This window comes from Silurus meridionalis, chromosome 29 (genome assembly GCF_014805685.1).
Source record: "Silurus meridionalis isolate SWU-2019-XX chromosome 29, ASM1480568v1, whole genome shotgun sequence".
NCBI lineage: Eukaryota > Metazoa > Chordata > Actinopteri > Siluriformes > Siluridae > Silurus > Silurus meridionalis.
Genome location: NC_060912.1, coordinates 8,868,501 through 8,896,127, shown reverse-complemented (window position 1 = coordinate 8,896,127; position 27,627 = coordinate 8,868,501). Strand labels below are relative to the sequence as shown.

The window sequence follows — 27,627 nt, the reverse complement described above, 5'->3', positions numbered from 1 at the left end:
TGCCCTCGTGCAGTAGTGCGTTCAAAAAATAGTGCTAACTCTGTTTGCTCTCTTTCTCGCTCTTTCTTTCTCTCTCTCTCACACACACACACATTTGATGTTTAATAAAAAACAGCTCCACTCACAGACCCTGTGCACCCCCTCGCACTGTTTTCACACTTCCTTTCGAGCCAGGTTCGGTTCCTAAGAGTTGGGTTGTGAAAGAACTAAGAGAATTACTTCAGAAGGGTTTTGATTCAGAAGAACGGCCTTCAGAGGATTTTGGTTCAGTAGTATAAATCATTTCAGTGGACTTTTTTTTATTTCTTTTTTTTTGGAAGTAGTTTGTTAATGTTTTTCAGATTGTTTCCCAGTATTTCACTTCGATCTCTTTTTGTTCGGTAAACGAGTCCAACTCATTTCAGCAGTTTTTCACTACCTTCATTTAGTTTCAGCAGGTTTTGAACTGATTCCCATTCAGTAACTCGAGCAAAAATTGAATTGTATTCGAGTTCAGCGCCGTAATTCAGTGAAATCGATTCACCTGTTCAGCTCTGTAACTAATTCAGTCAAGACGCTTTGTTCTATTTGGTTTCATTCTTTCAAATTCCCTTCAGTTGGTTGAGTCATTTATTCCTGTCCTGTCATTCGGTCTGGTTTTGTTTAGGTATAAATAGTAGAGAAGACATTTGCAGGTTTCTTTGGACAACGTTGTTTTTGGTTAAATGGTGAATCGTTTTCTTTCAAATCTGCCAGGAAACCCGAGGCACTCAAGATGTTGCCGTTTTTCTTTCTTTCTTTCTTTTTTTTCCCCCCTTCGAGTGGAAGCAGAGTGTCTGGGTAAGAGTCATGACGGGAGTCCGGAGCTCTTCTGGCCCCTAGGTGCTGGCGAGCTGTGTTTTGTGTGTGCGTGCGCAGTGAAGTGCGAGGCCTGTCGTGTCGCTCTGAGCTCCCGTGAGGCTCGACGCCTCCATGAATAATAATCTGTGCGCTGGCGAGGGGCCGCGCAGCCTGCCACGCCATTCCCAAGCAATTCATTTCAATGAAGAGCAACGGTAGATTGATTTGTCTCTGAAAGCGCAGAGGAGAGAGAGAGAGAGAGGGGAACAGGACAATACTATATATATATATATATATATATATATATATATATATATATATATATATATATATATATATATATATATATATATATATATATTACACACACACAAGCGCATAGATTTTGATACTTTCTCATGCTGTTTTTTTTTTTTTCCACCTTCTCCCAGCATCCCCTTTTTCCTGTTTCTCTATCGCCACTCTCTAGATTGCGTTTCTCTCGCCGATCCTCCCACACACACACACTCGTCTTCCTGTCTCTCGAATCCTAAATTAAGCCCTTGCTCAGCGTTTGTCAGGCCACGTGGATTTCCGTTATGTTCTGTGGGTGTGAGAGTTAGTGCAGCTGCGTGACAGGAATGAAAGCAGCAAAGCTCCGACTGAGGACGAGCAGCAGTGGCTCGTTCTTCTCACCATATCGACAGGCGCTTCTTCTTTTTTCTGTATCGCCATGAGCTCTGGAGCAACTGCACAGCGCTGACCTCTTTGAGCCGCTCGGGTTTCTGTTACTGCGAATTACTTCGTAGAATCGCGAAAGTCAAATAGCATGATATTCATGGTCATTAGAGTTTTACTGAAAATCCTGTTTTAATCGCCACTGCGAAGATGATTCCTCGTCGTGGTGTGATGTTACGATTATATGACCTCTTAAACCCCCCTGAAATGAAATATTATCCAATTAAATGCAGTCCTTATGGATCCCTGCAAAGACGATATTGGAAAAAAAAAAAAGTCTGATGATGCATTACTTATTTGAAATACCCCGAATCCCCTATGGCCATTTATAAAGCTACATTTCTATCTTATTTCATTACTTGGAACATTCAAAATACAAGTCATACCTTGTTTGAAGCACCAATAAATGAAGCAAGATCTGATTAAACGTGAAATATTGTATAAGGCTTAATATCAAGACCGTCTCATTGACGCACCTTCGTTAATACGCAGCGATTCGTAATCCGTTTTCCAGTCCAAATTCCAAAGTTCTAAGGCAGAGCTTCAAATTATTAAATAGGGGGCTAGGGGGCTTTTACGAGCACATCTCAGATTTGTTGGTTGTCAGTCGGACTTCCTCAATGAGTGAGCTGCAGACTGAGGAAAATCTGATTTGATGTCAACTTGTGGCTCGACACAAACCTTCTGGCTTTCATCCCGTAGACAGGCCCGGGCACAGAGGTGAGGAGGAGGTGGGGGTGGGTGTGTGTGTGTGTGTGTGTGTGTGTGTGTGTGTGTGTGTGTGTGTGTGGTGGTGGTGGTGGGGGGCAGGAAAGAAAGCAGAATGTTCTGTTAGGCTTTTGTCCTTGAAAGCTGGCGCTGGACTGTGTGATGAGGACAGCAGGTTCGGGTTGACACTTGTTTGAGCGCAGAATCTGTCACTTGAATGGAATACGCGCGCGTGCGTGTGTGTGTGTGCGTGCGTGTGTGTGTGTTGCAAATAGGCTGATTTGATGACTCAACTATACTCAAGTATGCTCTCTGCACTTGTGCTTTGCTATTTTTTTGGCTTTGTTTTTGACTATACAGCTTGCAGTCCACTTGCTGAATAAGTTGCCCCTTACACACACACACACACACTTGCACACTACAGAATTATCAGATTGTTTCAAAAGTGTTCAGTTTTCTTACATCATCTCCAACATCACTTGAAATCGAAGGAACTATAAGACGTTCCCCGAGATTTAAAGTATGGTCGGAGCTGCTGTTAGAAACCGAAACCCCTTTGGACGAGTCAGAGGTGATGAGCAGTGCAACGCTCTGTAAAATGCTTATTAGCTTGTACAGAAATGTCATATATTGCTGATCTAGTTTAATTTGATTTCTTTTTCATTGTAATAAATACATCACAATGTATGTGGTATATAAAGCTGTAAAAAAGGGACTGAAGTTTTTTCTTACACTTTCGTTTGACCTTTCTTCCTGCCGATGTAAACATGTTTCCATGCATCTTGCTCTGTGGAGGTGTGTGTGGGTGCATGTGCATGCTGTGTGTGTGTGTGGTTGGAGCACTCTGTAAACAGGCTGCTGGAGGCCTGCTCCAGAGCACTCGGATGTGGCTAGGACACACACTTGTGCCAGCTGTGGAACCTTTTACTTGAGGTGTGTGTGTGTGTGTGTGTGTGTGTGTGTGTGTGTGTGTGTGTGTGTGTGCGTGAGAGAGATTTGCTAGCGCGCCTTGCTTCCGCTGTGCCACCCTTGAGAGACGAGTGCCTCCAAATCCCTCCGAACTGATTACACAGTGTGATTGGAGCTTTGTTGTTCTCCTCCGCTGCACACTTCAGACGGACGTGTCTGTCCGTTAATTAAAGACACGAGAAGGCAGAGTCATTAGAGAACCTCTTCTCCGTCTGTGTGTGTGTGTGTGTACAAGCAGGGCTTTGTTGGAAATGACGCACAGGAGGGTTATGTTAGAGCATGACTCTTCACCAGCGTTGTGTATGTGAATGAATGTGCAGTAGTTTACCCTCTTTTACATTTTACTTTGTGCCTGAATTAGTCACAATTGTCTTGTAGAACCCGATTTTGTGGGCATGGCTTTGAGTTGCCCAGTGGGTGTGGCTTTGAGTTGCCCAGTGGGTGTGGCTTTGTGCACTTAATTTTATAGTACACTTATCTATAGAGCTGCAATTATAATTGTTACAATTATTTTACATGTTTAATTAGATGTTTTGAACTATATATAACCCTAATTCAGGGTGTTTATGTATGAAAGTGTACTTAATACACGCAAACGCCACATATCGAGTTTAACGATCTTTAATTCTGACATTATAAAGCATATAGTAGCTGCTTGTTGAGGAGCGCATGGGGGATTTCTCCTTAAAAAAAAAAAAAGCTGGCTTGTTTCTTTCTGTAAAAAAAAAAAAAGCAAAAACTATAAACATTTGAATATGCAAGGTGAAGCAATTTATGTAAAGTAGAATGAAAGTTTAAGACCAAAAACGCACTTTTTCCGCTGCCGGTTGACGCTGTACTCTCCGACTCTCCGACGTTATCTTACCGTCGTGCTAACCTGTAACTTCAGCAGCTCGCCTAATCAATGACATCATCGATATTAGCTAATAGTTGTTACCACCCAACTCATGATGGTAACATTCGCATCTCGGCATAACAGTTATCGATGAAATGCATTGATTAAAAAAAAAAATTGTGCGTCTGTTAAAAACGATTTATTCGTATATAGTCATTAGTTGATGCGTAGATACTTTTATTAAATAGAAAGTGACCAAAAATTTGCGAGCACTATTTTATTTGAAGATTTTTCCTCGCTAACTTTTTCGACTGTTGCATCCGCTGCTGCTACGTGAATATGACGTGTCCCGAGAGTCGCATAGAATACAGATTAACATGGCAGAGGTAGAGCTGCGTCTTTCTGGAGACACAACAGGAAAATAACATCTGGTGTTATTTAATAGTTTTTCTTTTGTTTGCGCTACGAAGGCGCGTTTGTGAAGGGGTGAAGTTTGTTAGAAGTCAGACGGCACTTAAGTAAATCGATTTGCCGTCTGTCTGAACCGAAGAAATTTTAATTTTACAAAGGAATTTATTTACTGATTTAAAAAGTAGATTTTGGTGTAACGGCGATCACTAACGGAAAAGCCGACTTACGAAAGCATTTCAAAACCACGGCTGGTCTGGTTCTCGCCCTTCGCCTGGCTCGCTCGTTTGCATATTGCAGAGGAAGAAAGGGAGCAGAGTTTGGATTTTGAGTAGATTATCACAATAGAATAAAAAAAAAAGGCAAAACAATTAAAATTTGACAATTTTTTTGTACTTAAATCCATTTAATGAATAAATGATTTTGAAATCTGTTAAAACATTTTAGTTTTTTTTTTTTCTTTTCCATCACAGACATTGGTTAGACATTCACAGCATTTGGCAGACAGTTTTAATCAGAGGGACTTTTAGCAGTTAAGAGTTAAGGGCCCTGCTCAAGGGCCCAGCAAGGGCAGCTTAGTGGTGGTAGGATTCAAACTCATGACCTTCAGAAGTCCTCCATCTTAACCCGAGCTCCCGCTTCCCAACCAGCAGCTTAATTGTACGAGACAAATCGAGCGCTGCGTCTGAATGCAAAAGTAATGGAGGTTTTTGGATGCAGCGGGGCCTGTACGGGCATGAAGCCATCTCCTAAGACGAGCAGAAGTTCTCATAAACCGCTTTTAGATCAGTGCAGGATTCCGAACAGCGCAGTTTCAAGTGGCTGTACAGGAAATTGTTGAGTTGAGTTTTTGGTTTGTCCTAATGCTTTGCGTGTCACGTCATGGGCACGGCTCCAAACCAAACTGGCTTCAAAGTGCACCTAGAGGGAGGGAGGGAGAAAGAGAAAGAAAGCGAACAGTAGGTTGACTTATCGTGCTGTAAAAAGCCACCGAGCGATGTCGAGAGCTAGGCCTGTACTCGGTGTTAGAGGTGACGACGACGACAACGATGATGTAACCATATGAAGGCTCTGGGTTTTAATAAGCCTCTTTGCCTGGAGTCCGTATGATTGATGCTTGTTTTTATTTCTTTCTTTTAGGCGCTGCTGCTGTTTGGATTTTTGACTGCTGCTTTATATTTTCCTGCTGTTTTTGCATCATCGAATGAGAAATGCTTTAGACTGTCTGCATCTAAAATGCACCTTACTGACACTTTAACGTCCGTAATAACAGCTTCAGGTGTTGTTTGCTGCTTCTGTCTGCCATTTTGATTTACTGTAAAACTTTGCATGGCATATCAACAGCGTATATTAGTGAGATTAAAAGACGCTGAGTCTAAGACTGTGAAGCATTTTTATCAGCACACACACACACACACACACACACACACACACACACACACACACACAGTCATTCAATCAAAATCATTCCCCATTTTATATTTTATAAGTGAAGTCCATCAGGGGTGATTGTAATATTTTGTGTAGGTTTCTTCTGTTGATTGGACCTGCTGGAGCTCTGGATCTGACCTGTTCTTAACCGGGTCTGATTGTACAAAAAATATATAAACGCTATGTTGAATTGTGTTTGTTGTAACGACGAAGAACCCAGGAATGAGACAACAAGACAAAAACGTGTATATACATGAGAAATGAGGAAAGGGAGACCGAAAACAGTGTAACAAGACAAAGAAAAGGAGAAGGGAATGATGGACTGAGATGGATGATAGATGGGAGGACTGAGATGCTGAGAGATGGACAAACAGAAATCCCTGAATGTTCTACAGTGGTAGCAGTGTCTGGTCTCTTTCTGTCTCGTCTTTTTTTTCTAGCTCTCTTGTCCTCTTGTGTCCTTCCAGGCAGCATGTGTTGTTCCAGCAAATTTGCTCATTTTAAATGAAAGCCCCGAATCGTCTCCGAGCGTGTGTGCTATCTGATCAATCTTCAAGGCTGCTATAGATAGGCCTGTGTGTGTGTGTGTGTGTGTGTGTGTGTGTGTGTGTGTGTGTGTGCATCTTGCTCTGCAGAGAACAGGCCTGAATCTGTGATGTCACATTCTTTAGGAGTGAACTTCCAGTATGATTACTGCTGTGTGGTGTTTTATAGGTGTTTATTGATTATATCCAGACATGTTTATTTGAAGCTAATTGAATTTAATAAGGGTTGACTTACGAAAAAATCAATTAGACGGATAGCTTTGGGCTTTACAGAGGGGATTCCATTTTTACATGAAACACACGCATGCTTGAGGATAGCATATGTATTCTTTTTAATACACAGCTGTGTTTTTTTATTTATATACTGTATGTGTATATATGTGTATGTATATATATATATATATATATATATATATATATATATATATATGTATGTGTCTCCTGCATCCATTTGACCAATATTTTAAAATATATTCAGATTGTTAATGTCTTTATACTCACTTAATGTTCTTGTTAGCGCAGCCGTTAAGGCATTGGGCTCTCACTCAGAAGGTCACAAGTTCAAATCCCAGCACGTCCAAGCTGCCACTGCCTGGCTCTTGAGCAAAGGCCTCAACCCTCAACTGCTCGGTTGTAAATCGTCATGTTGTCACGTGTCTTATAATCTCTAGAACAGGATTTTATTGGGTGTGTAGTATTTTGAAGTTTAGAAAATAGACCACTGAATCGTTCTTTTATGAACCAGTCAGTTTCATTTCCATGTGAACATCTGCAGTGTAACTGGTGGAGTGCATGATTTTCTTTTTGACTCGTTGCTATGGCGATATGTGAAAAGCTAGGATTTTTTTGCTATAGAGTAAAAAAAAACTGTTCCGAAAAATAAACAGTGAAGTGAAGATAAAAAAACATTTGTGTTACTTACATTCGCTTGCAATTGGTAAACCTCTGTCTTGTGAGCCAATGGAAATCATATGGACTCGAACGTCTTCGGTCGCTAAATGAACTGCTTGTTACTTGATGTGGACAAAAGTATTGGGACACCTGACCTTTCCAACTATGTGGTTCTTCCATAGCTAAAGCTGCAGGCACACAATAGTATAGGACATCTTTGGACATTTCTCATGCACTTGACTAGGAGACCTCAACCCTATTGAACACCTTCGGGATGAATGTGAACACTGACTTCACCCCCAGACCTCCTCATCTCACCTACATCACTACCTACTTTACTAACACACTTGTAGCTGAATCAGCAAAAATCTCCACAGTATATCAAGTGGACCATCTTCCCAGAAGAGTGGAGGTTATTATAAAAGTAAAAGATCTAGTGAAAGATTGTTTAGCATCCTGGAGTAACTTCTTTTTTTAATTTTTATTATTTTATCAGAAAGTCTCAACAGGTTCTGTGGTTACACCTTAGAGAGAAAGTTTGTGATGATATTTAACAGGTTCTTGTGGATAATCATGGTGTGTTTGTTGTTCGGGCCAAATTCTGTGATCCCTCTAGTGTTGGCACCTTGTCAAAGAGGAGAAAACAACACACTTTTACACACTTTCCTGATCAGCTGCCTGAGTTCAGAGCAGATTGTGTGTGTGTGTGTGTGTGTGTGTGTGTGTGTGTGTGTGTGTGTGTGTGTGGCTGGCCCAGTGCCAGACCACAGTGTGGCAGGAAGGGGAGAGGGTGAGAGGAAGTGTGAGGTAATTGCTCCATACCTGCCAGCTTGCTGCACTATGCTCTGGGGATCCTGTCACAGCGACACGCTTTCAAAAGGTTTTGACACACACACACACACACACACACACACACACACACACACACACACACAAAATTAGAACTGTCCTCTCAAGGCTTATGCCATTCAGCATTAATGCAACGTGCTCCATTCCAAAACCTGTCAGTTTGTATTGATGCATATGCCTGTGTGTGTGTGTGTGTGTGTGTGTGTGTGTGTGTGTGTGTGTGTTTGTGTGTGCGTATGCATGCCCATGGGGGTGTCTAATGAGACGACCTGGTGGTTTTCACACTCCTTGCACCCAATCGGCTTCTGTCAGGTGTGTGTGTGTACATGTCTGCTGGGAGATGTAAAGCTCACCTGTCAGTGTCAACCCTGCTCCCCCAAACACCTTTTGTTTGCCCAAACCCCTCCTTCCTACCCCTCTCTCCACATAGAAAACAATGAGACATAATTCGTAGTGTATTCAGTGTATTGGCAGTGTATAGGTTTTTCTAGGCCAGATCTGAGGTGTGTGTGTGTTTGGACTTTATAGCCGTATTTATAGCTTGGTTTTCGAGTTTAAGTCTATTGAACAATTCTGAAAGGCGTCTCAGTCTCTCGTGTGGATATATATTAGCATATCCACATGCTAATACAACAAACTTGCTAACAAGCGTTTTACGGCTGTAAATGTGTTTCAATGGTACGTTGTCCAAGCTATAGACATGTTTATAATGCGTTGTAGGATCGTATTTTTCTCTCTCTATTTGTCTCCTAGCAATTCTCAGGTAAAATAAACAGGCTGCGCCGTAGAAAACATGTTTACATTTGTATAAGCATCCGAAGTTTCGATCGTTTCGATGCCTTCAGAATCTGTTGTGTGTTTTCGACACTACAAAGCTCACCAGGGTTTAAAAGACAAACTTGGCAGCTCGTTCCTGACTGGCTGAATACGAGTCTTGCTTTAGCGCTAGTGTGTCAAAATGCTAAACTGCTAATGAGGCTTGTTTTAATCCTTGACCTCATCAGTGCTTTGCCAGACCTGGCTGAAACTCTGGGTGTATGCGTGTGCATGCATGCATACACACACACACACACACACACACACACACACACACACACACACACTAATCTCCTAGAGCCCTGTCGCGTCCACTTCTCTCTCCTCTCGTTGCCAAACGTTCACTTTCATGCTCACTTTATGAGCCCGGCTGCTTAATAGATTCTTCACACTGTTATCTCCCCTGATAAGATGGTAGTAATATTTTTTTTTTGCGCTCTGAGGTAAAACCCTTTAGCCTGACTGAACTGCTTTGATTGCTTACTCACTCCTGTAACAATTTAGTTTGTGTCCTAAAAACAAACATCCCTCCCGACTTAGCGTTTTTACTACAGGCATTTTGAGTAACCAAAGATCGCTAACACTGATGCCACACAAATCCAGATCCACTCTTAAATTCAATGTGACATTCAGCTTCAGAATTGCTAGTCAGCCAAATTAGCATGTTTTTGGTTAGCTTCTGGCTAGCTGGAACACAGCATTGTCCGTAGCGTTGCAAATTTTTTTTCCCTCTTCATACACATTATTGGTGTGTATTCGTTTGTAAAAATTTTTCACATTTTTAGCCTTCTCACTCACACATTGATGTTAATTCAAAGATCAATTGATCGTACAGAAATTTTCAAATCTTCAGAACATGTGAACGGACACTTATCTCTTTTATTTCATGTTTTCTGTAATGCCTCCAAAATCCTTTTCTTTATCTTTTAAAAAGGTGTTTTCTTGTAACTTGTTTAATTGCAGGACTTATAGTTAAAGAGCTTCATGGTGTGTCGTGACACTTTTTTGTACGGGCCGTTCTGGAATTCGGGCCAATAATTGTATTTTAGGATTATGGTGGACGCTGTGATGATTAACAATCTTAAAAGAGCGCTAGAAATCGCACTGTGTGAAGCCAGGCTTAACTTCGGCCGAGCTGATACTTCAGATCTGCTGTTTCAGATCTGCTAAACGCAACAGATTCCTGTGTTTAAAGTTGTTAACAGCTGTAAGTTAAAACCAGGCACTTCCTCCTAACACGGGCCTCTTGATCTCGCTGTCTCAAAAGCACTGCGCGATAATTACGTTCGCTTATTGAGCTGTGCTTGCCTCATAATTAGCCTTGTGTTTTGATGCTGGAGGAAGTTATAGCGCTTAGCGATTAAAGACGTCCTGGTCGTAGGTTTAAATATGTATGATGAGATCACGATGAGATCAGCGGAAATTGCAAGATGTCTCAGGAGCCCCATATGATATAGTATAGTGGTGAATATAGTGGTTCTAACTAAATCTTACTCGATGTAAAATATCATTGAGGTTGATTACTTGCTTTCGATATTAGTCTCGTGATAGTGGCCAAAAAGGAACTCCACCGTCAGATCCGACCAATTGGCTACATTTTGGCTACTGATTCCTATATTTGATGTAAAAAAAAAAAACCTGTACATTGTTGCTAAAATTCTCCTACTTTAAACCTTTTAAACTCTTTGCATTCTTACATCCGAGCTTGTTTGGTTTGTTCCTTAATTGTAAAATGCTTTAGATTAACCCAACAATTGAATCGACTAATGGAAGCTGGGTGTGGCTTTGTTTTTCTCCGTCTTTTGTATGTATTGTTACATCAGCTGTCCTTAAATAGATTTACCATGTTGGGGAAAAAAAAAGATTGAAAAAACATGGTTTTGTTCGGAGTTTTGTACCTGCCCTAAAACTACTACTTCAATGAAACATGCAGAAGTAAGCAAGGTGGATGGCAAATTGGCACGGACCAGGTGCCATGTTGGATTTGCCGTCTCTCTTGATTTGCACGTTTCTGCTCATGGTGTGTGTGTGTGTGTGTGTGTGTGTGTGTGTGTGTGTGTGTGTGTGTGTGTGTGTGTGTGTGTGTTTTATTTACACACAACACAAATCATGCAGATTCTCAGTATAAGGCATTTATTTATATTTATATATATTTTTAAATGATGTCTTATACTGAGAATCTGCATGATTTGTGTTTTGGGTTTGCTTAGAAAGGAAGTGTGTGGTTACGGATGGGAAGTTGGCATCAGGATTCTGTTCCTGTTTAGAAAGAATCTGTCACTTTATTTTTGTACTTTCGAAAAAGCAGAAAATAGAATAATATATGGGAGCATGGCGGTTGTGCCTTTGTTAATCAATGCTCGTGGACGTCCTTCTCGCTTGGTCTGCTCACACTTGCATTGTGTTTGAATTTAAGTTTGGTGTATGTTTTTCTTGTTAAAAACCGTTGCAATGTTGTGACCGCTTCCCCTATGTTTACTGTGCATCGAGACTTTTGGGACGCCATGTAAATGTGCCTGGAAAGGAAACCATTCGAATTACAGTGTCATGTTTTTGGTATTAGATGGCGATATGGTTCTGAAATGTACCAAAGCCATGTGTTCTTCTGAGTCTCTCCGATTGTTAACCGATTGCTTGATGGTTTGTCTGTTTGCAGGACGACAGCGATGGGATCCCCTGGTCGGAAGAGCGAGTGATGCGGAAGGTCCTGTATCTCTCTCTGAAGGAGTTTAAGATCGAACAGAGACGCCAGCTCCTCGACGACCATGGAGCCAAAAGCCCAAACGGTAAGACGATATTTCCGTCTAATCTCGCCGTTTTTACTTCACTACTTTTCCGTCTGCAGATACCAATCGCGCTCCCTCCATCATTTCCATTTTAAGTACTCGGTGTGTGTAAATGTTAAAAGTGTGAGGTGTTTTTCGAAAGGGGTCTCCAGTATTTAGAGTTTGTCACTGGAAATTTTTCAGAACAGGGTGGAAGGAAAAAACAAACAATGCACAATGATTTCGTTCCGCAACATTAAACTGAACTATAAACCAATACAAGAAAGTATAAAAGGTTTTTTGGAAATAAATCAAACTTCGTATCAATTGACGATTATCTGAGGATACCCTGTTATAGGAAACTCCAGGATCTCCAGTCGATCTGACCATGATATTGTTGATGTTTTATTCCTATTCATTTAATCTTTAATTATAATATATTCAAATGAGCAAGATCAGACTTCTCTGACTAACTGAAGGAGGTGATGTTTAGTCGATATGAATGTTACGAACTTTTGTCGGTCGTATGAAAGATCACTCGTTAAACACGCACATGGTGGTGTTAAAGTGACTAGCGACGCTTGGCTCCACCAGTCCCACCAGCCACAATCGGCGTGTCAGTGTCATATCTGATTTCTTTCCGCGTCGCCGTAGGCTAAGCCGCCAAAATATAATAACAGGGTTTCGCCGAGATGTCCTCCCACCGCTCCTCGCTACTGTGCGCGAGTGTGTGTTTAAGAGGGGGCGTGGTTTAGTGGCAGGGCTCAGACAGTGATAGACAGGCGCTCAGGTTTTTTTTTTTTTTTTTTTTTTTTTGCTTTGCACAGAAGAGGAACAAGTGCTAATGTGACTGTCACTCTTCGTTTTCATCTCAGTCACTGCGAGTTCTGCACTCGACCTGTAATCACCGCCTGTCTCTGTCCACTAGGCTTTTTTTTATTTCATTTTTTTTTTACTTCAGACTTTTAGCTCGTCTCTGCCTCTTTTCAAGTCCATTCCGGCATATTTTTTTGCGATTTTTTTATTTATGACGTTATGACCACCTGCCTAGTATTGTGTTGGTCCCCCTTTTGCTGCTAAAACAGTTCTGACCTGTTGAGCATCAACAGCATTACCTTTAGCAATTTGAGCAACGGGAGCTCGTCTGTTGGGTCAGACCACACAGGGCAGCCTTCGTTCCCCACCTGCGTCAATGAGCCTCGCTGGTTCACTACTTGGACCAGTTTTGGAGATGCTCTGACCCAGACGTCTAGCCGTCACCATTTGGCCCTCGTCAAACTCACTCAAATCCTTATGCAAATCGTTATATATATTTTTAAAATGTTTTCTTTCTGTTAATCTTCCTCCTTTGGTAGAACTGATGCAGAAGTGCCTCATTCGTCTTCTTCAGTATCGAGAAGTTTCTATCTTCATGCCAAGACTGGCCCTAAATCCCTCGAGCTTGGCTCTTTACTGCTCCTCAACTGCTTTTCATTTTTTTTTTTTTTTTTCCTCTGCTTGGATTAGATTCTTCCTCATTTTGTTCTATAAAAATGCCACATCAAGTCATGCTTAAATGAAAAGTTCTGTTCCTCTCATCCAGACAGCCATCATTTCGGAGCGTTTTATTTTTGAGTCGTTGTGGTCCGAGCAACGTGGCATTGGTTTATTTCTTTTTTCTGTTGTCAAACAAAATCTGAAGAACACAACAACTTCTCCTCCTCCCCTCCTCCTTTTTACGCCACAAGGTTTTAAAGGATCGTTTGAAGCAGCCATGTCGAAGAAACCTTTTATGAACAAAACCACTTCTTTTGAGGTTTTTTCCTGATTATTTATTTACCTACCACGTGGTTTCCATAGTAAGGTGCCTGTGTGCGAGGACCAGTGTGAATGAGCTCGTCAGCCGTGCCTCAGCAGAGAGCGTGAAACATCGACACATGTTCACTCGCTCGAGGAAGCTCCTTGACCCTGAAATGTTCAGCTTGGATTGCCTTCAATAAAAATGTCTGTTAAATGAAGAAATTACTATGTTCTCGATTTGCGCTGTAAAGCTCGACTCAAAACCACGCTAAACATTTACCTTATGGGATTTGCGTTTTTCTCCAAGATTCTGCTCCATTATAATTGGCTAACAATAATAGGTGATCCACCAAGGTTTCCCAAACCTTCTGAACTACCAAACGCTCCACAAAATGACACAAATTATGATTCCTCAGCGATGTACCGGGTTCACAGGCTCCTTTCTTAGTAAATGCTTGTGCTAGAATGTCTTGGGTTTTGATTCCTGTCTTGGCTTTAATGGGCATGAGGCAGGAATACAAGCTGATTGGTCCATTACAGGGCAAAATACACACACAGGCACTTAAGTACAATCCACCATAGTCAGTTCACCAAATGGCATGATATTGGGCAGTGTAAGGACACCAGAGAACCATGAGAGAACTCATACCAACATGGGGAGAACAGAACATCCATGTAGGTTTACGTCTGCACTAATCCGGATAAATTTGAAAATGGTGCCCAAAAACGATTCACGTATTCACCATCGGTTTCACCATCGTTACACTGAAACGTCTCAACACTCACATGAGCTAAACATAAAACGAAGAGGACCAACTGTAGACCCTGGACCAACAGTGTGTACAGAAAAGAAATGCATGAAGGGAGTGGTTGCAATATACCTATTTTAGCTAAAATCCTGCCCTTTCATAACTTAAATAAAAAATCAAAAAAAGATAAATGTTCTTTGCTGGCCATCCTCATGCCCCTGATATAATACAAACAGTGAGGTTTAGGACTCCAAGTACGATCTAAGCAGGTCCTGGTCTTCAGAAAAGAACTTGGTCTCGAGCCAGAAATTAAACCGAGGCATAAATCATAAACACGCCGTACTGCAAAATTTCATTCTTCGATGTTTACGCTTGTAATCGTGCACTCTCTCTCAGTGCCGGCTCTGCCCAGTCAAATCTAAAAAGCAGCTGGTACAAGTGGCATTCTGAATGTAGGCCACGCACGAGCCTCTCGAATGCTTAGCTTTATCTTTAGTAGCCATTTTGGCTCGAGTGCTTTTACTTTAGCTGCGTCTTTAGTCGAAATGTTTGGTCCCCGGAGAGCCTGAGAGCCGCTCCAGCCCGGTTTTGAAGTGCAGCGGTGGTGGTCTTGTCTTTTCTCCAGCCTTTCATGGATGTTTTACAGAAAAGCTTAATTTGATCGCTCTCCTCGACTTGTTTGTTTAAAGGCTGACTGATGATTTGAAAAAGGACTCGGGGTTTGTGGAGGGGGTGTTTGGGTTAACTGAGACGAACGCTAATCTCTTAGAAAAACACGCCGGGTTGAGTGGCGATGACAAAATAAAGCCACTTGGATATATGATTCATATCCTGGTGTGCGGTTTTGAGTGGTTGGAGGTCTGAAGCCCCCAAAAAAAAAAAAATTGCCGCTAGAATTAGAGTGATCATAAACATGATCGGAGGAAGTTTCTTGGTAATATAGATGGAGCGATATCGTTATGGTGTAAAAAAGTGGAATAAAGTTGACGTTAAACAGTGTGTATGCGCGCAAGAGTGTGGCCTCTACAGACAACACACTTTAGCAGATCCATAAGCCAGATGCTATTATATGAAAGACCACAGTGATGACAGCCTTTAGTGAGTGTGTGTGTGTGTGTGTGTGTGTGTGTGTGTGTGTGTGTGTGTGCGCGCACGCATCTGAAGCTCCAGAGACCCGACCTACCGCAGCGAGGTCCGGGTGTGTGTGAAGGCTCATGATGACACGTTGTGGTTTTGCTCTCTTCCCAAACAGCCGGCTGCCTGGGCTTGCTTCCTCCACTCCTCTTTTCTTCTCTACAAACAGGTTCTCCATCAAGGCCTCTACTAAGAAACAGCCATCATGTTTCTATCTCTTTCTCAACACACACATCCTCTTCTCTTTTATTTACCTCATTCCTTTTCCTTTCCGGGTTTCCTGTGGCTCTCTTGGTGCCATGATGGTCACAGTACTGGTGGTTTTACCATATGTGAATGTCTATGCAGACACCATTACCTGAGAAGAAGGAAAAAAAAAGGTTTTGTGGATTGATTTGTCCTTGTGGCATTTGGCAGACGTCCTTATCCAGAGCCACTTAACACCTGAGCAGTTAAGGGTTAAGGGCCTTGCTCGAAGGCAAACCAATAGCAGCTTAGTGGTGCTGGGATTTGAACTTGTGACCTTATGAGTCCATTGAGCTCTCAACTCCCCTGCCAACTCTCCCAAAGTTCATTCAACAAACAAAACACGACTTCATCATAAATGGTTGCTGCTTAAACACATTTCCAATTGATTTGTTGATGATTGGACTCGCAAGTCACGAACAGAAAATATAATGGAATCGGAAAGATGTTTGTCGTAGAACCTGAAGTTTCTGAGGTAAATGTTGACCTTATCGACTGTTCCGAATTGTTTTCACTGTAAATATCTGCAGATTATATGCGTAAGTGACCAAGTAGATACGACGTTACCTAGTTTATGCCGTGTCATTCTTGATATTTTGTTTGTTCAATGTTCATTTTCACTACTGTTGGGGAACAGTTAATTTATTAATTTATTTATTTTTTTGAACATCAACAGTTTACATTTTAATATACAATGTTAAATAAAATGACTGCTTGGTTTAAATAAAAATTATATATATATTTATTTATTCTTTTTTTTTTCTACTTATTTCAGTGTACTTGATCAAATGTCTGCATTTAAGAAACACTTATTCTTTTTATTCAATTGATTTATAAATAATATTTATCATATTTTTGTATCATAAATAAATTCATTTCATTTTATTAATTAAATTTTCAGGAATTTCTCCAATTTTAAGAGGAATTCTCGAAGCTGTACGTAAAAGATGACTGTCGTAAAAAATGCAAAGTGGAAATTAAACATACTTGGGGTCCGCCACTTAATGTGATGTTAGGAAACTTAGATTTTACACGTTCTACAAGTAAAACAGGGAGTGCATTCGGTACATCTGTTCATGGTACTAAATGCCCTGTACCCAAGCAGTTTGGTATGAACAAGTGTACCGTTATATGAATATATTATATCCGCATATACAAATTCATCATTACTTTCATCACAGAGCAGCATTTTCTTATATCTGCCAATCTGTCTAAAAACATCTGAACTGCAGGTTTTCTAACAGCGTTGAGAACTTACATTGAAGCAGCAAGACCTGAAAGATTTTCCTTCTTTTTAGAATTGGTCTGTAAGGAATGTTTTCTTCTGATCAGAGCTGAGAAGTAGATTTTGAAAATCGGGGTCTGTTTTAGCTTTTCTTTAACATTAACCTTTAACTTAAACATTGTAATATACGACAAGGTGGTGTGAAGTAGTTACTGCTTGACTACCTGAATAGTGTTCCTGCCACCAGTATGTAGTTGATCATTTCACAAAACAGCATATTTCGCGCGAATTGTCGTACATTTATTGGGTTTCTATTTGCATTGTGCGACGTTTACAAAGCTTTACATCACATTTGCATACATAAGTCCTAGTCATAAAAAAATCTGTGGTTATCTTATCGGTTTCTTTCTCTTGAAATGTTTTGGATTGTTCTAAACTTCTGACACTGGAGACTCCTTACAAAAATCGGCAGATTCTCATAGAAAACCTCCACATGTTCATCTAGTCAAGCGAACTTATCAGCGTTGAACGCCTTCTGTGGGGCTGTAAGGGCAGTTTGATGATTTTTTTGTGTGTGTGTTTGTGTGTAGGTTCTCTGTCAAGTGTCCAGCTCCATGGCTCAGGCTCTAAAGGAGGACACAAAGAGGACGACTCTCGCTCTCAGAGCACGGATGGAGGGAGTGAGTGCTGGGAGGAGGGACAGGCAAAAAAGAGGTGACAAGACTCAACACACTTTTGCATGCCTTATTGCCTATGTTTGTGGATACTGCTGGGATCTGTCTGTCTGTCTGTCTGTCTGTCTGTCTGTCTATTCATCCATCTATGTGTGTGTGTGTGTGTGTGTGTTTTTCTCTGTCCTCTCTGAGTTACAGTATCAGTCTTTCTTTCTCAAGTAGCGAGTGTGTGTGTGTGAGCACATCTCCAAGTGTGTTCCAGCTAATCATCGAGTGTGTTTGCAGAACAAAAAGGAATTTGCATGATGCGATCGTCAGCAAACCATTTAAATCAGTATCTTTACTATATCAAATACTTTATTAAAGTCTTCAGCTGGGCCAGACAGCATTCCGGAGATCCTCACATAGAACGCAGATCCTCACCACACACCCCATACGTCCCTCCCATAATTCCTAATTTTTTTCCCGTGGCGATCGGTTTTGATAGCCGTTCGAAGCGGCGCACTGCGCTTATTAGCGAGCTAATGATGACACGACCGCTTCTACAATAGAGTTGTCATTCGGGGGGAGGGGATCAGAGGGCTTTAATAATGAGCACTCATTCTTTTGAAATTAATTTTCATTTCTTGTCACTTTTAATTAGTTGCTTTTAAAGCCGTGCTCCATATTTGTTTGAATTAATAATTGAAGACGAAGGGGAAATGAGATGTGTTCATGTACTGTGTGCAATTAACTCTTCGCCATGTACATTTTTTTTTTTCTTTAGAGCTTGGAACGTGCAAAGCCACTTAAAGGAGCGATAAGGAGCAATAACAATTACCCCACACGTGTACTAGTGTTTCTCTCTTAATACCCATTTATTTTCTTCAAAACCAGTATGAATGTTCCTGTGTTGTTATGCTAGTGTTAAAAACCAGTATGTACGTTCCTTGGGTTTTATGCTAGTGTTAAAAACGAGTATGAATGTTCCTGGGGTTTTATGCTAGTGTTAAAAAAAAAGAGTATGACTGGTTCTGGGTTTTAATGCTAGTTTTAAAAACCAGTATAAATGTTCCTGGGTTTTTATGCTAGTTTTAAAAACCAGTATGAATGTTCCTGGGGGTTTATGCTAGTGATAAAAACCAGTAGAAATGTTCCTGTGTTTTTATGCTAGTTTTAAAAACCAGTATGAATGTTCCTGGGGTTTTATGCTAGTCTTAAAAAAACTAGTATGAATGTTCCTGGGTTTTTATGCTAGTCTTAAAAAAACAGTATGAATGTTCCTGGGTTTTTATGCTAGTGTTAAAAACGAGTATGAATGTTCCTGGGGTTTTATGCTAGTTTTAAAAAAAACCAGTATGAATGTTCTTGGGTTTTTATGCTAGTTTTAAAAACCAGTATGAACGTTCCTGGGGTTTTCATGTTAAGTGTTGCATTGTGCTCTTCTATTTGTTTCTGTCACTGCGTGTTCCTGGTCTAATATCAGTGGAAAATGTTCCTAACACTGGCACTCGATTCATATTAACCTTTGTCTGGTATGAAGCAAACTAGCAGATTAGCGTATCTCTTATTCCCTTCATTCATACTTGACTCTTTTGTTCGCTCTCACTCACTTCAAAGCATGGCTATGACTGCTGCTTTGTATACCAGGGTGTCTATATGAACGTGAATCCCATTAAGTCCCCAGAAGACTCAAATAAAGTATCTTTATATCTCGCTTTTTTATATTTTTTTAATATATGTACGTGTCCTTACTTGCCGTAACTCCTGCACCCAGTGGCGCTTTAGTTATGGTAGCTGGGCCTGCACTGGGGGTAGTACAAAGTTCTAAGATGCTGTTGCACCCTTCCTGGTCTTCAGAAGTTTTTCTTTGATCTAGGTTTTGCATCTGCTCAGGCACACTTAACACTGAGGAAAGCCTCTGGTTGAAACAAATTCGCCTCATGAAGCACTCATTCATCCACGACTCTCCATGATACCTCACACAAACACACACACAGTTGCCCAACACCCGGTGAAGTGCCAGATCTGCGTCTCTGAAGAGGGCTGAATCGATCTCCAGAGGACTGCACGGGAACAAAAGTACCCAAGACCGAAGAAAGGGCCAAAAAAAATAACCGCACAACCATCCAGAGAGAAGCAGATGTCCAGTCCGGTCCCCTTCTGTAAATCCATTCAGCACTGCACACTGTGTGTGTGGGTGGGTGCGTTCAAGTCTCTCAGGTAACATGTACTTACTTATGGACATAAGGAGAGCCAGTGTGTACGGTTTGTCTGGGCGAGGATCAGCGTGCAACACCTGCCTGCAGTCTTACCTGTCATTTAATACCACATGGCAATCTTTAATCAGAGCCCTGAAGACACCATTATTAAAGCAGCGGTGAGAAGGAGTGGGGAGAGGAAGAAAGACAGACAGAATTGGGAGGGGGGTGGATGGAAAGACCAGGCTGGGATTTAAATAAGCACAAAGAGAGTGGGCCGCTGTCGCCACACTGTCAACAACAGCGGCTTTTTTGCTCTCGAGTGCCTTTCTCTGCCTTTCATTAGAGTGGCAGCTCTGCTCAGCCCTAATGAGAGACCCGCTCACTTGGCGCTGTTGTGCCCATCTGTGCTTTACCACTTTTGTGGTCACCATGTGTTTGCTGATGTTCTTGGCCTGGCTACGTCCGATTGAGGAGGTGCCAGAGTCTCCTACACCTGGCCCGGGTGGATAAACAGGAAAGGGAGGAAAGAAGGGGAGTGGTGGGAGTACATCGAGGTCCAGGTGCAAGGGTACCAGGTTTGCAGGGAAAGGCCATGTTGAGGCGGATGAGAGCGACGCAGTGTTTGCGTTCCCAGGCTCCTAAGAGATGCGGATCTCGCGAAAGATTTTGGTTCGTGCCAAAGGCATAACCGCCGTCAGGCATACGTGGTTCCCAATGCACAATTTGAGAACCTTACGCCAAGGGTTTCTTTTGTTTGTCCCTGCTCGTTTGTTTGTCCACTTGAAATTTCATTATGATGCTTGTTCGCTCACACTGTGTTGTCAGTGCCAAATCGGTTTCTAGCTTAGTTTGCCAATTTTGTCTCGCGCTTCCCTTGGTGTCCTTCCTTCTCAATTCAGCAGTTGGTTTGTTGTTTTCGCTGATTTTGACGCACTCATTCAAGCAGGCTCGCAGCTATCGCCCATTTCTGTGGCTCCACAATGGCACTATTGATTTTTCTGTAAATCCCTTTGGTATCACGCGTGCTGCATGCCGATCAGTGCGTTGAATAGTGTCGGGAATCGATGCTGGCCACAAAGACGGCGATTAGGCATGATTGCTCACTCTCAGTGGTGTAATGACTTGTGTGTCTGCGAGTAGTAGTGGGGGAGGAGTGTGTTTGCATAAGTTAGCGTGAGAAACTAAAATCCAGGTATGTTATTTGATTCCACAATCCTGTTGAGTCACTGCCCTGGTATGGGGATTTTGGCATCTGAGGATTGCTGAATCAGAGAGCAGGAATGTCCTTCGGTCGAGGGTTTAACCGGAGTGTTTGCATTTCGCCGTCAGGGCTACAGGGCTGATCTTTTATTGAATATAGAGCGAGTGGAGCAGGGTGCATTAAGATTGATATGCCAATGGCTCACTTAAGTGTATTGACGACCAGTGGTGGACAGTAACAAAGTAAATATAATTCTGTACTTTTATATTTCAAAATCAGATATCTTACTTTTTAGTCAACTACGAAAGTAATAAATGATTAAAGAAACTCCTGACTCGAATTTGCCATAACACCTGTGGCTTTATTTTTTTTTTATAGTGAAGAGGAAGGCCCAGGAGAAGGTTTATGGATGTGGTCACGGAAGGCATGAAGGTAGTTTGTGTGAAAGAGGCAGATGTAGTGGACAGGGGGGTATGGAGACGGATGATCCGCTGTGGCGACCCCTAATGGGTGAAGCCGAAAGAAGTTGTTTCAAATATGGTTTTGGGCTCATGATAATTGTAAAAAATATCAGTGTTTGACTCGCTAAGGGTCACTTTAAACTCTTTTCCCATAAATTGAGTTGATTAACCAAAAGTCTTGACAAAAATGATAATAGGAACATTATAGCTATAATAAATCATATTACATTGGATACTTAAGTACATTTGAAGGCAAACACTTTTGTACTTTTACTCAAGTACATGGTTTTAGTACATCGTCCACCATTGAATGAGGAGTTGGTTGGTTGAATTGTTGGTTGGTTGGTTGAAGACACATGGGCACCCTGCTGAAGAGGGGTGTTGAGTAACACTGATTAAACACTTACTTTGGAATATATGCTATTTTTGAAAGTTTTACCTAACACCATTTTTGTGTCTAGACTTTTTAAAGACAGCCAAAGCTGCCATATGCAAAAATTTCCTCACACCTATAGACTCTGCAATCGATGGCAGAATTCTTAAAGGTGGAGGCATATAAATTGTATCCTTTCCACGAAAAAGAAATAGAATCTTGTTCCTTTGTTCAGTTTGCAGTCAAAGCTAAATTTTAGTTTTTTCTTTGTGACAATCCAAAAGTGTTGTTCATTGTGCCCTCAAAAACAATTTCTTACTTTGTTTTGGTGGCCTGTAGTAATTTATATGAAATGGACAGCATATACTTCAAGTTCTTCCTTGGCACCTTTCCGTTGTTCTATTGTCCCAACAGGCTTGTTACTTTCCCCAGGGCTTGGGAAACATTGGACAGCCTGGAGCTGGCTCTTTGTCAGCTTGTGGAAGTTATTAGCTAGCTAGTGAATCCAGAGACAAGGCCAAGACTAAAAGGTTCGAGTGGTTGCACCTGTCTGAGCTGTGGTGTCTTGTTTCTTCATTAAACCACACAGTCTGTTAGCTCCGTGGCCTATAAACAGTGATGGACATCTTAAAAGGGGACGGGATGATGACACAGACATTTATAGGCCTTCTTTTTATGCACATTTTTTTTTCCATTCTCTTCATCTACCGCTTCTCCTCTTTGTCATTCTCACCGCTCTAGGTCGATTTCGCAAATATTTTAAGTGACCGTTCCATAAAGTCAGCAGAACAAAATGCGCGTCCTTCTGTTGTGAAAATATTCAGACGAGGGCACAACAAGATGAGCTAATCAAAAGTGTTCTAGCCCTCAGTGGAGACACTGAGAACATGAACTCACTAGGTCATCATTTATTCGAAAATATGAATTGTGTGCGAACCCAATGATGGAATTTCATATGTTTGAAACGGCTAGGCAGAAAAACTACCAACGTTCCTTGCCACTGACCTTCCTTCACGTTCCACAGATATTGCGGTACATTGTGTTTTACAAATCCAAATAGGGGTTGCCCCCCCGAAGAGCCGAAGATTAAACTTTTGTTCAGCTGGTAGACAAATAGGGCTTCTCCTATCTCACAGATGTGTTCTGAAATGAGGTTTCATGCCATTTTGGTTATACCAGGGTGCTCAATGTCTGATTTCACATAGAACCAACATGTTTTCCTCAATAAGTTAATATGCAGCCTATTACGATAATGTTGTAAATGAAAATGTGAAAAGAGGCTTTAAATAAATATTTTTCACACACATGAATCAATCCAATCACCCCTTTGACAGATCGAAGTTTCACCTTCCATGAGCCGTGATCGACACAGGAGCATCTTGACGGTGTCGAAATGTGTAACAATGATTGGGAGATTTTTTAAAGGTATATTTCATTTTAATTTTCTTCTGTAAGTAAATTAGTATTTTTCTGTGCGACGATGTTGTGCTGTACTCGGAACACGCTCGCACAGGCAATGTAACCGATTTAATTTGATTTGCCGGCATGTGGAATGCAAATCCATTCTGCAGTGATCTATTTATTTTTTTTTTTAGGTTTATTGATCCTCTATCTATCTTAGTGTGATGTTCTGTACATCGTGGCTTTAAAATGTTAGGAGGAATCGTTTTGCGAATGTTTACATTTGCGGCATTTTGCCGACGCCCTTATCCAGAGCGACGTACAAAAGTGCTTTAAATCTCTAACAATTAATTAATCTACACTGGTACGCAAGATTACAAACTTAATATAAATATAACTCCTGAATTCTACAAAGCAACTTGAAAAGTGCTTCAGGAAGAGGTGGGCCAGGGAGCCAAGGACTCCGCTGTACGGACGTCTATGGAAAGTTCGTTCCACCACCTCGGGGCCAGAACAGAGAAAAGCCTTGAAAGTTACTTACCTCTCATTCTGAGAGAAGGTTCATCCACACTGCCTGTTTGAAAAAGACATGGTCTGTTGACAGGCAGTTTTTGTCGCTTTATTAGAAAGTTCTTCTGTGTGCTATATGTGGAATAAAATAGTTGTCTAGTTGACTACTTGGTGTCGTGGTGCCCCCCCATTGTAGATCGACTATGCAAATCCTTATTCGGGGACACCCCTAAATGGCGTGGTCGTGATGGTAAGCTTGCCATAGCACCTTGATCTCTTACCCAAACAAACCCCTAGATCAATCATTCCATGTCATTACTAAATAGTTACTTAATTACCTTTTTCCCCAATCTTTAAGAACTCATTCATATACAGTATTTTACCAACAAAAGTATGCGAGACCCCTCAGTTTTTGCCTGGCATGGGTGATCTTTCTGCTCCCGTCCCCAACGTCCTAGTATGTTGCAATGGGAGGAGGATGGGAAGTAAGGGGTCAGAAAAATGGGGTCATCTCTAGTGGGTCTTGCTTGCTCAAACGGACAGAAAAGCAATAAACACTTCAGCTCTGGCAGCTGTGTTTACATTAAGCATCCACACTCGGCTTCTCCTTGGGGAACGGTGTTAAAGTCGCACTTATTTATTTCCAAGCAGGAGGTCAGCCTTGCTTTCTGGCTTGTCATTACTGCACCAGCAATAAATGTCTGTCTTGGGTTCCTCCGTCTCAGCTTCTACTTTCAGTGCTTCGTTCGATACAGGAATTAGGGTCGGGTTTGTGTTTGCAAACATCACTCACGGCTTTGTTTATCCTGATCATTTTGTTCTGTTGTATGTATCGCGTAAATAGTTTTATTCAGTGTTTTTTTTGGAGTCTGTGTTTGGCATTCATTTATTATCTAGTAGAGAACCAGGTACAAAATCATCAGGGAGCATATAATAACGTACTTGACCTTATTTTGAGTTTGGGTTATTGCTTCTGACCTGGTGTATTGTTATTTACTTTTTTCTGACTGGTTTCAATGCTCTGGTGGCCTAACTGATCTAAGATAATGCCATGGGGACTTGAATGTCCAAATACAATGTTTTGGACCTTGCTGAGGGTTCCAGGTTGTCAACCTTTCTTGACCCGGTCAAATGATCTGAAGATTCCCGAATCGGAGATTGCAAAAGTTATACTCAGGTTTTATTGGAAACTGGACCTCACATCAATTTCAAATGTACCTAATGAATGTATTCAGGCTGAACAACCACCATATAGAACACAAATGGAGAAAAAAATTATCATGTGATCAGGAATGTGTCTGTTTTCAGTCATGTTTACATCACTGACTCCCTCTGTCTCATCCACGTTAACCGCAGACTTCTTGTTGCCTTCTGCCTCGCTTGTTGTTAGCTTTGTATGCTAGCACATGTCAGGAAATGATACACCAGTGGTACATTGCGTGGCTATTTCAATAACAAATAGGATAATGGGATGGGAATGAGAAGAAATAATATCGATCATGTCACCAAATAGATTAAAGCTAATGTGCCGAGGCTGGTTTGAAATTAGATAATGAAATTAAAAGTAATTGAAATTAAAAATAATTTAATGTGCGAAAGTTGTGAAATAGTGAAGGAAAGTACCGATACCAGAAAAATCGACGAAGTATTTGTTCTTCATTGCTTTTTTTTGGTACCCCCGGACTGCTGGATTGCTGTGCACGCGCTTTGCTGGCTGTGTTTTGTGTTCCTGTGAGCCAGCTGCTCAGCACTGGCAGACACTACAGGGAGAGTTTATCATGAACATGTGGCCCATCTGGAGCTGTTTAGCTTTAAGCGGGGAAAAGGAGGAAGAAAACGAAAAAAGAAAGACTGAGAAAATGAGAGGCAGCAAACTAGGCTGAGAACATCAGCCAGTAGCTGCGAACAAAATTTGTCTCTCTGATCGCTTGAAGACATCGTTGTCTTTTTTTTTTCTCTTCTCCAGTTCGTTGCGTATCGTGTGTAAACAAATGTCCTGTCTTCCCACGGATGTGGTGGTGATGCGTATTTAAATGCATGCCGACGCAAAGCTAGTGTCATATTAACCGTACAAAAAAGGCTTTTTCTCTTCTCAGGCTCTTACTGTATATGCTGCAAATTGAAAGCTGTTTTGCTGATCCATGCCAGGAGGATTTGAGATCCCTGATCTATTTTTCAGCAATCATTTACTTCCCAAAGCTTGCACGTTTTGACCATGATAATGACTGACGTGGTACAGATGTGCAGTTTACCCCTCAGATGGACACATGAGCCGTGTTAATTTTAGGAGGGGGGGTGCTCATGTTAACCCTGAGAAAAGAAAATGTTAAATTTAAGCTAATGCCAAGACTTCGTCTCTGAACCTCGAATAGCTTTACCCCCTAGGGTCTATCAGAGCCTGCCCTCTCTTCATCTCATCATCCATCTACTCGCTCCAGTCATTCATCTCGCTCTCCCTCCCTCCGAGACTCACCCCTGCTCCTCTCGTCTGCCGCTGAGATTAGGAGCGACTCCTGCCGATAAGGAATGCTTTGATATCCTGGGGGCAGGACTGGAAGGGTCACACTGTTTACTCATGGTGCCTAAGCCGAGCTTTTGTTTGCAGAAGCCCTCCCTACTCGTCTCATGCTCTTCTCAACCAGCGTTCACCACGAACATGCTGGAGTACTTTGCGTTTGTCCTGCATGTGACATTACATTACCTCAGATTTTCAGGTCTTTTGCCAGGACCTGTATGTGACCCCTTCAATTGACGGTTCGTTTTTGTTCGGAATCGCGTTTTAACCCGTTTTGGTAAGAACCAATCAAATCAAGCGTTGAAATGTCCAAAAAATTCCATTGGGAACTTCATCTGGGGAATTTTTGAAATATTTTAAGATGGAAACTTACCGGGAATGTATGGGAATTAAAAAGAAATTTGGGGCAATGTATCTAAACTGCATCATATGCAAACAAATGTTAGTTTGGTCATAAGCTGACATGCATGCAAACTGATGCAGAGTTTAGAAAAATGCCATGTCTGACTGATTTAATTGTAAGTTGAATAATTATAGATGATGTTTCAAAAACTTTCAATTTTGACCATTAATGTATTTCTGTATGATAACATAAAAGTGGCTAGCAGAAGGTAGAAGAAAGAAAAGAGCGTCACAGTTTGAGCTAGCTAGCCTCATAAAATGCCAATGAACTAGTGCTAGCTTACACTTAGCATGTCAGATTAACTGCCTGAATATAATCTTTGGACTCAAATGCAGAGCTGTAGCTTCAATATTCCTCAGGCCCTGCGGTTGATGAATCTGCGGGGTAGAAATTCAACCGAAATGTAATTAAATCTGGTTGTTTTAACCGAGATTATCCTTCAAGACTTTTTTATTCAGCTACATTCAAGTTCCCTGCTATCGACTAACCTGCAATTTTGTAAATTCCCAGTTTATATTCCTGTTAATTCCCATGGAAAGTTTCCAGTCTTAAGTTTCCCCACGTTCGTATTTAAAGGTATGGGATTGTGCATGTGTCGGCTAGTGATGAACACCAGTGCTTGCAGTGTACTAGCTTTGGGGGGGGGGAAACCGCAGATCACAGCAGCTGTTGCTTATAAACCGAGGTAACGCAAAGGTTATGAAAGCATTTCCTCCCCCTCTGAGCCTACGTTCCGAGCCGAGCGAGACCAGACCGCACAGCTGTAGTTTTCCGGCGGGGACGAACTCCTGCTTTTCGCTCCTCTCGTGATGCAGAAGAGCAACACGTGTAGGAACATCAGAGCGGCAGCACTTTGAAGCCTGAGGTAAAGGAGATTAGAGCAGGATGAATAGGGACATCCTGTGGTAATCCCTCCCCTCCATCACCTCCTCTGTAGATGCTCATCCACCTCACAATTTTCTTGTTAGATTTTTTTTCATTGTCGGAATGAGAGACCAGAATGCTACTTGTTCCGTTTCA

General features: G+C 41.5%; 1 protein-coding gene across 3 annotated transcripts in view; it reads left to right on the top strand.

The window, feature by feature from the left end:
• Nucleotides 1–27,627, top strand: part of jarid2b (jumonji, AT rich interactive domain 2b) — a 103,211-nt gene that overhangs the window by 35,026 nt on the left and 40,558 nt on the right. For 2 of the 3 annotated variants that reach the window (XM_046843935.1, XM_046843934.1), the window contains exons 2-3: nt 11,645–11,774; nt 17,477–17,600. In XM_046843935.1, the coding sequence (XP_046699891.1) occupies nt 11,645–11,774; nt 17,477–17,600 (254 nt within the window). Of the gene's footprint in view, nt 1–11,344; nt 11,545–11,644; nt 11,775–17,476; nt 17,601–27,627 lie in introns of those variants that run through there. The other variant, XM_046843936.1, reaches the window with a different exon arrangement.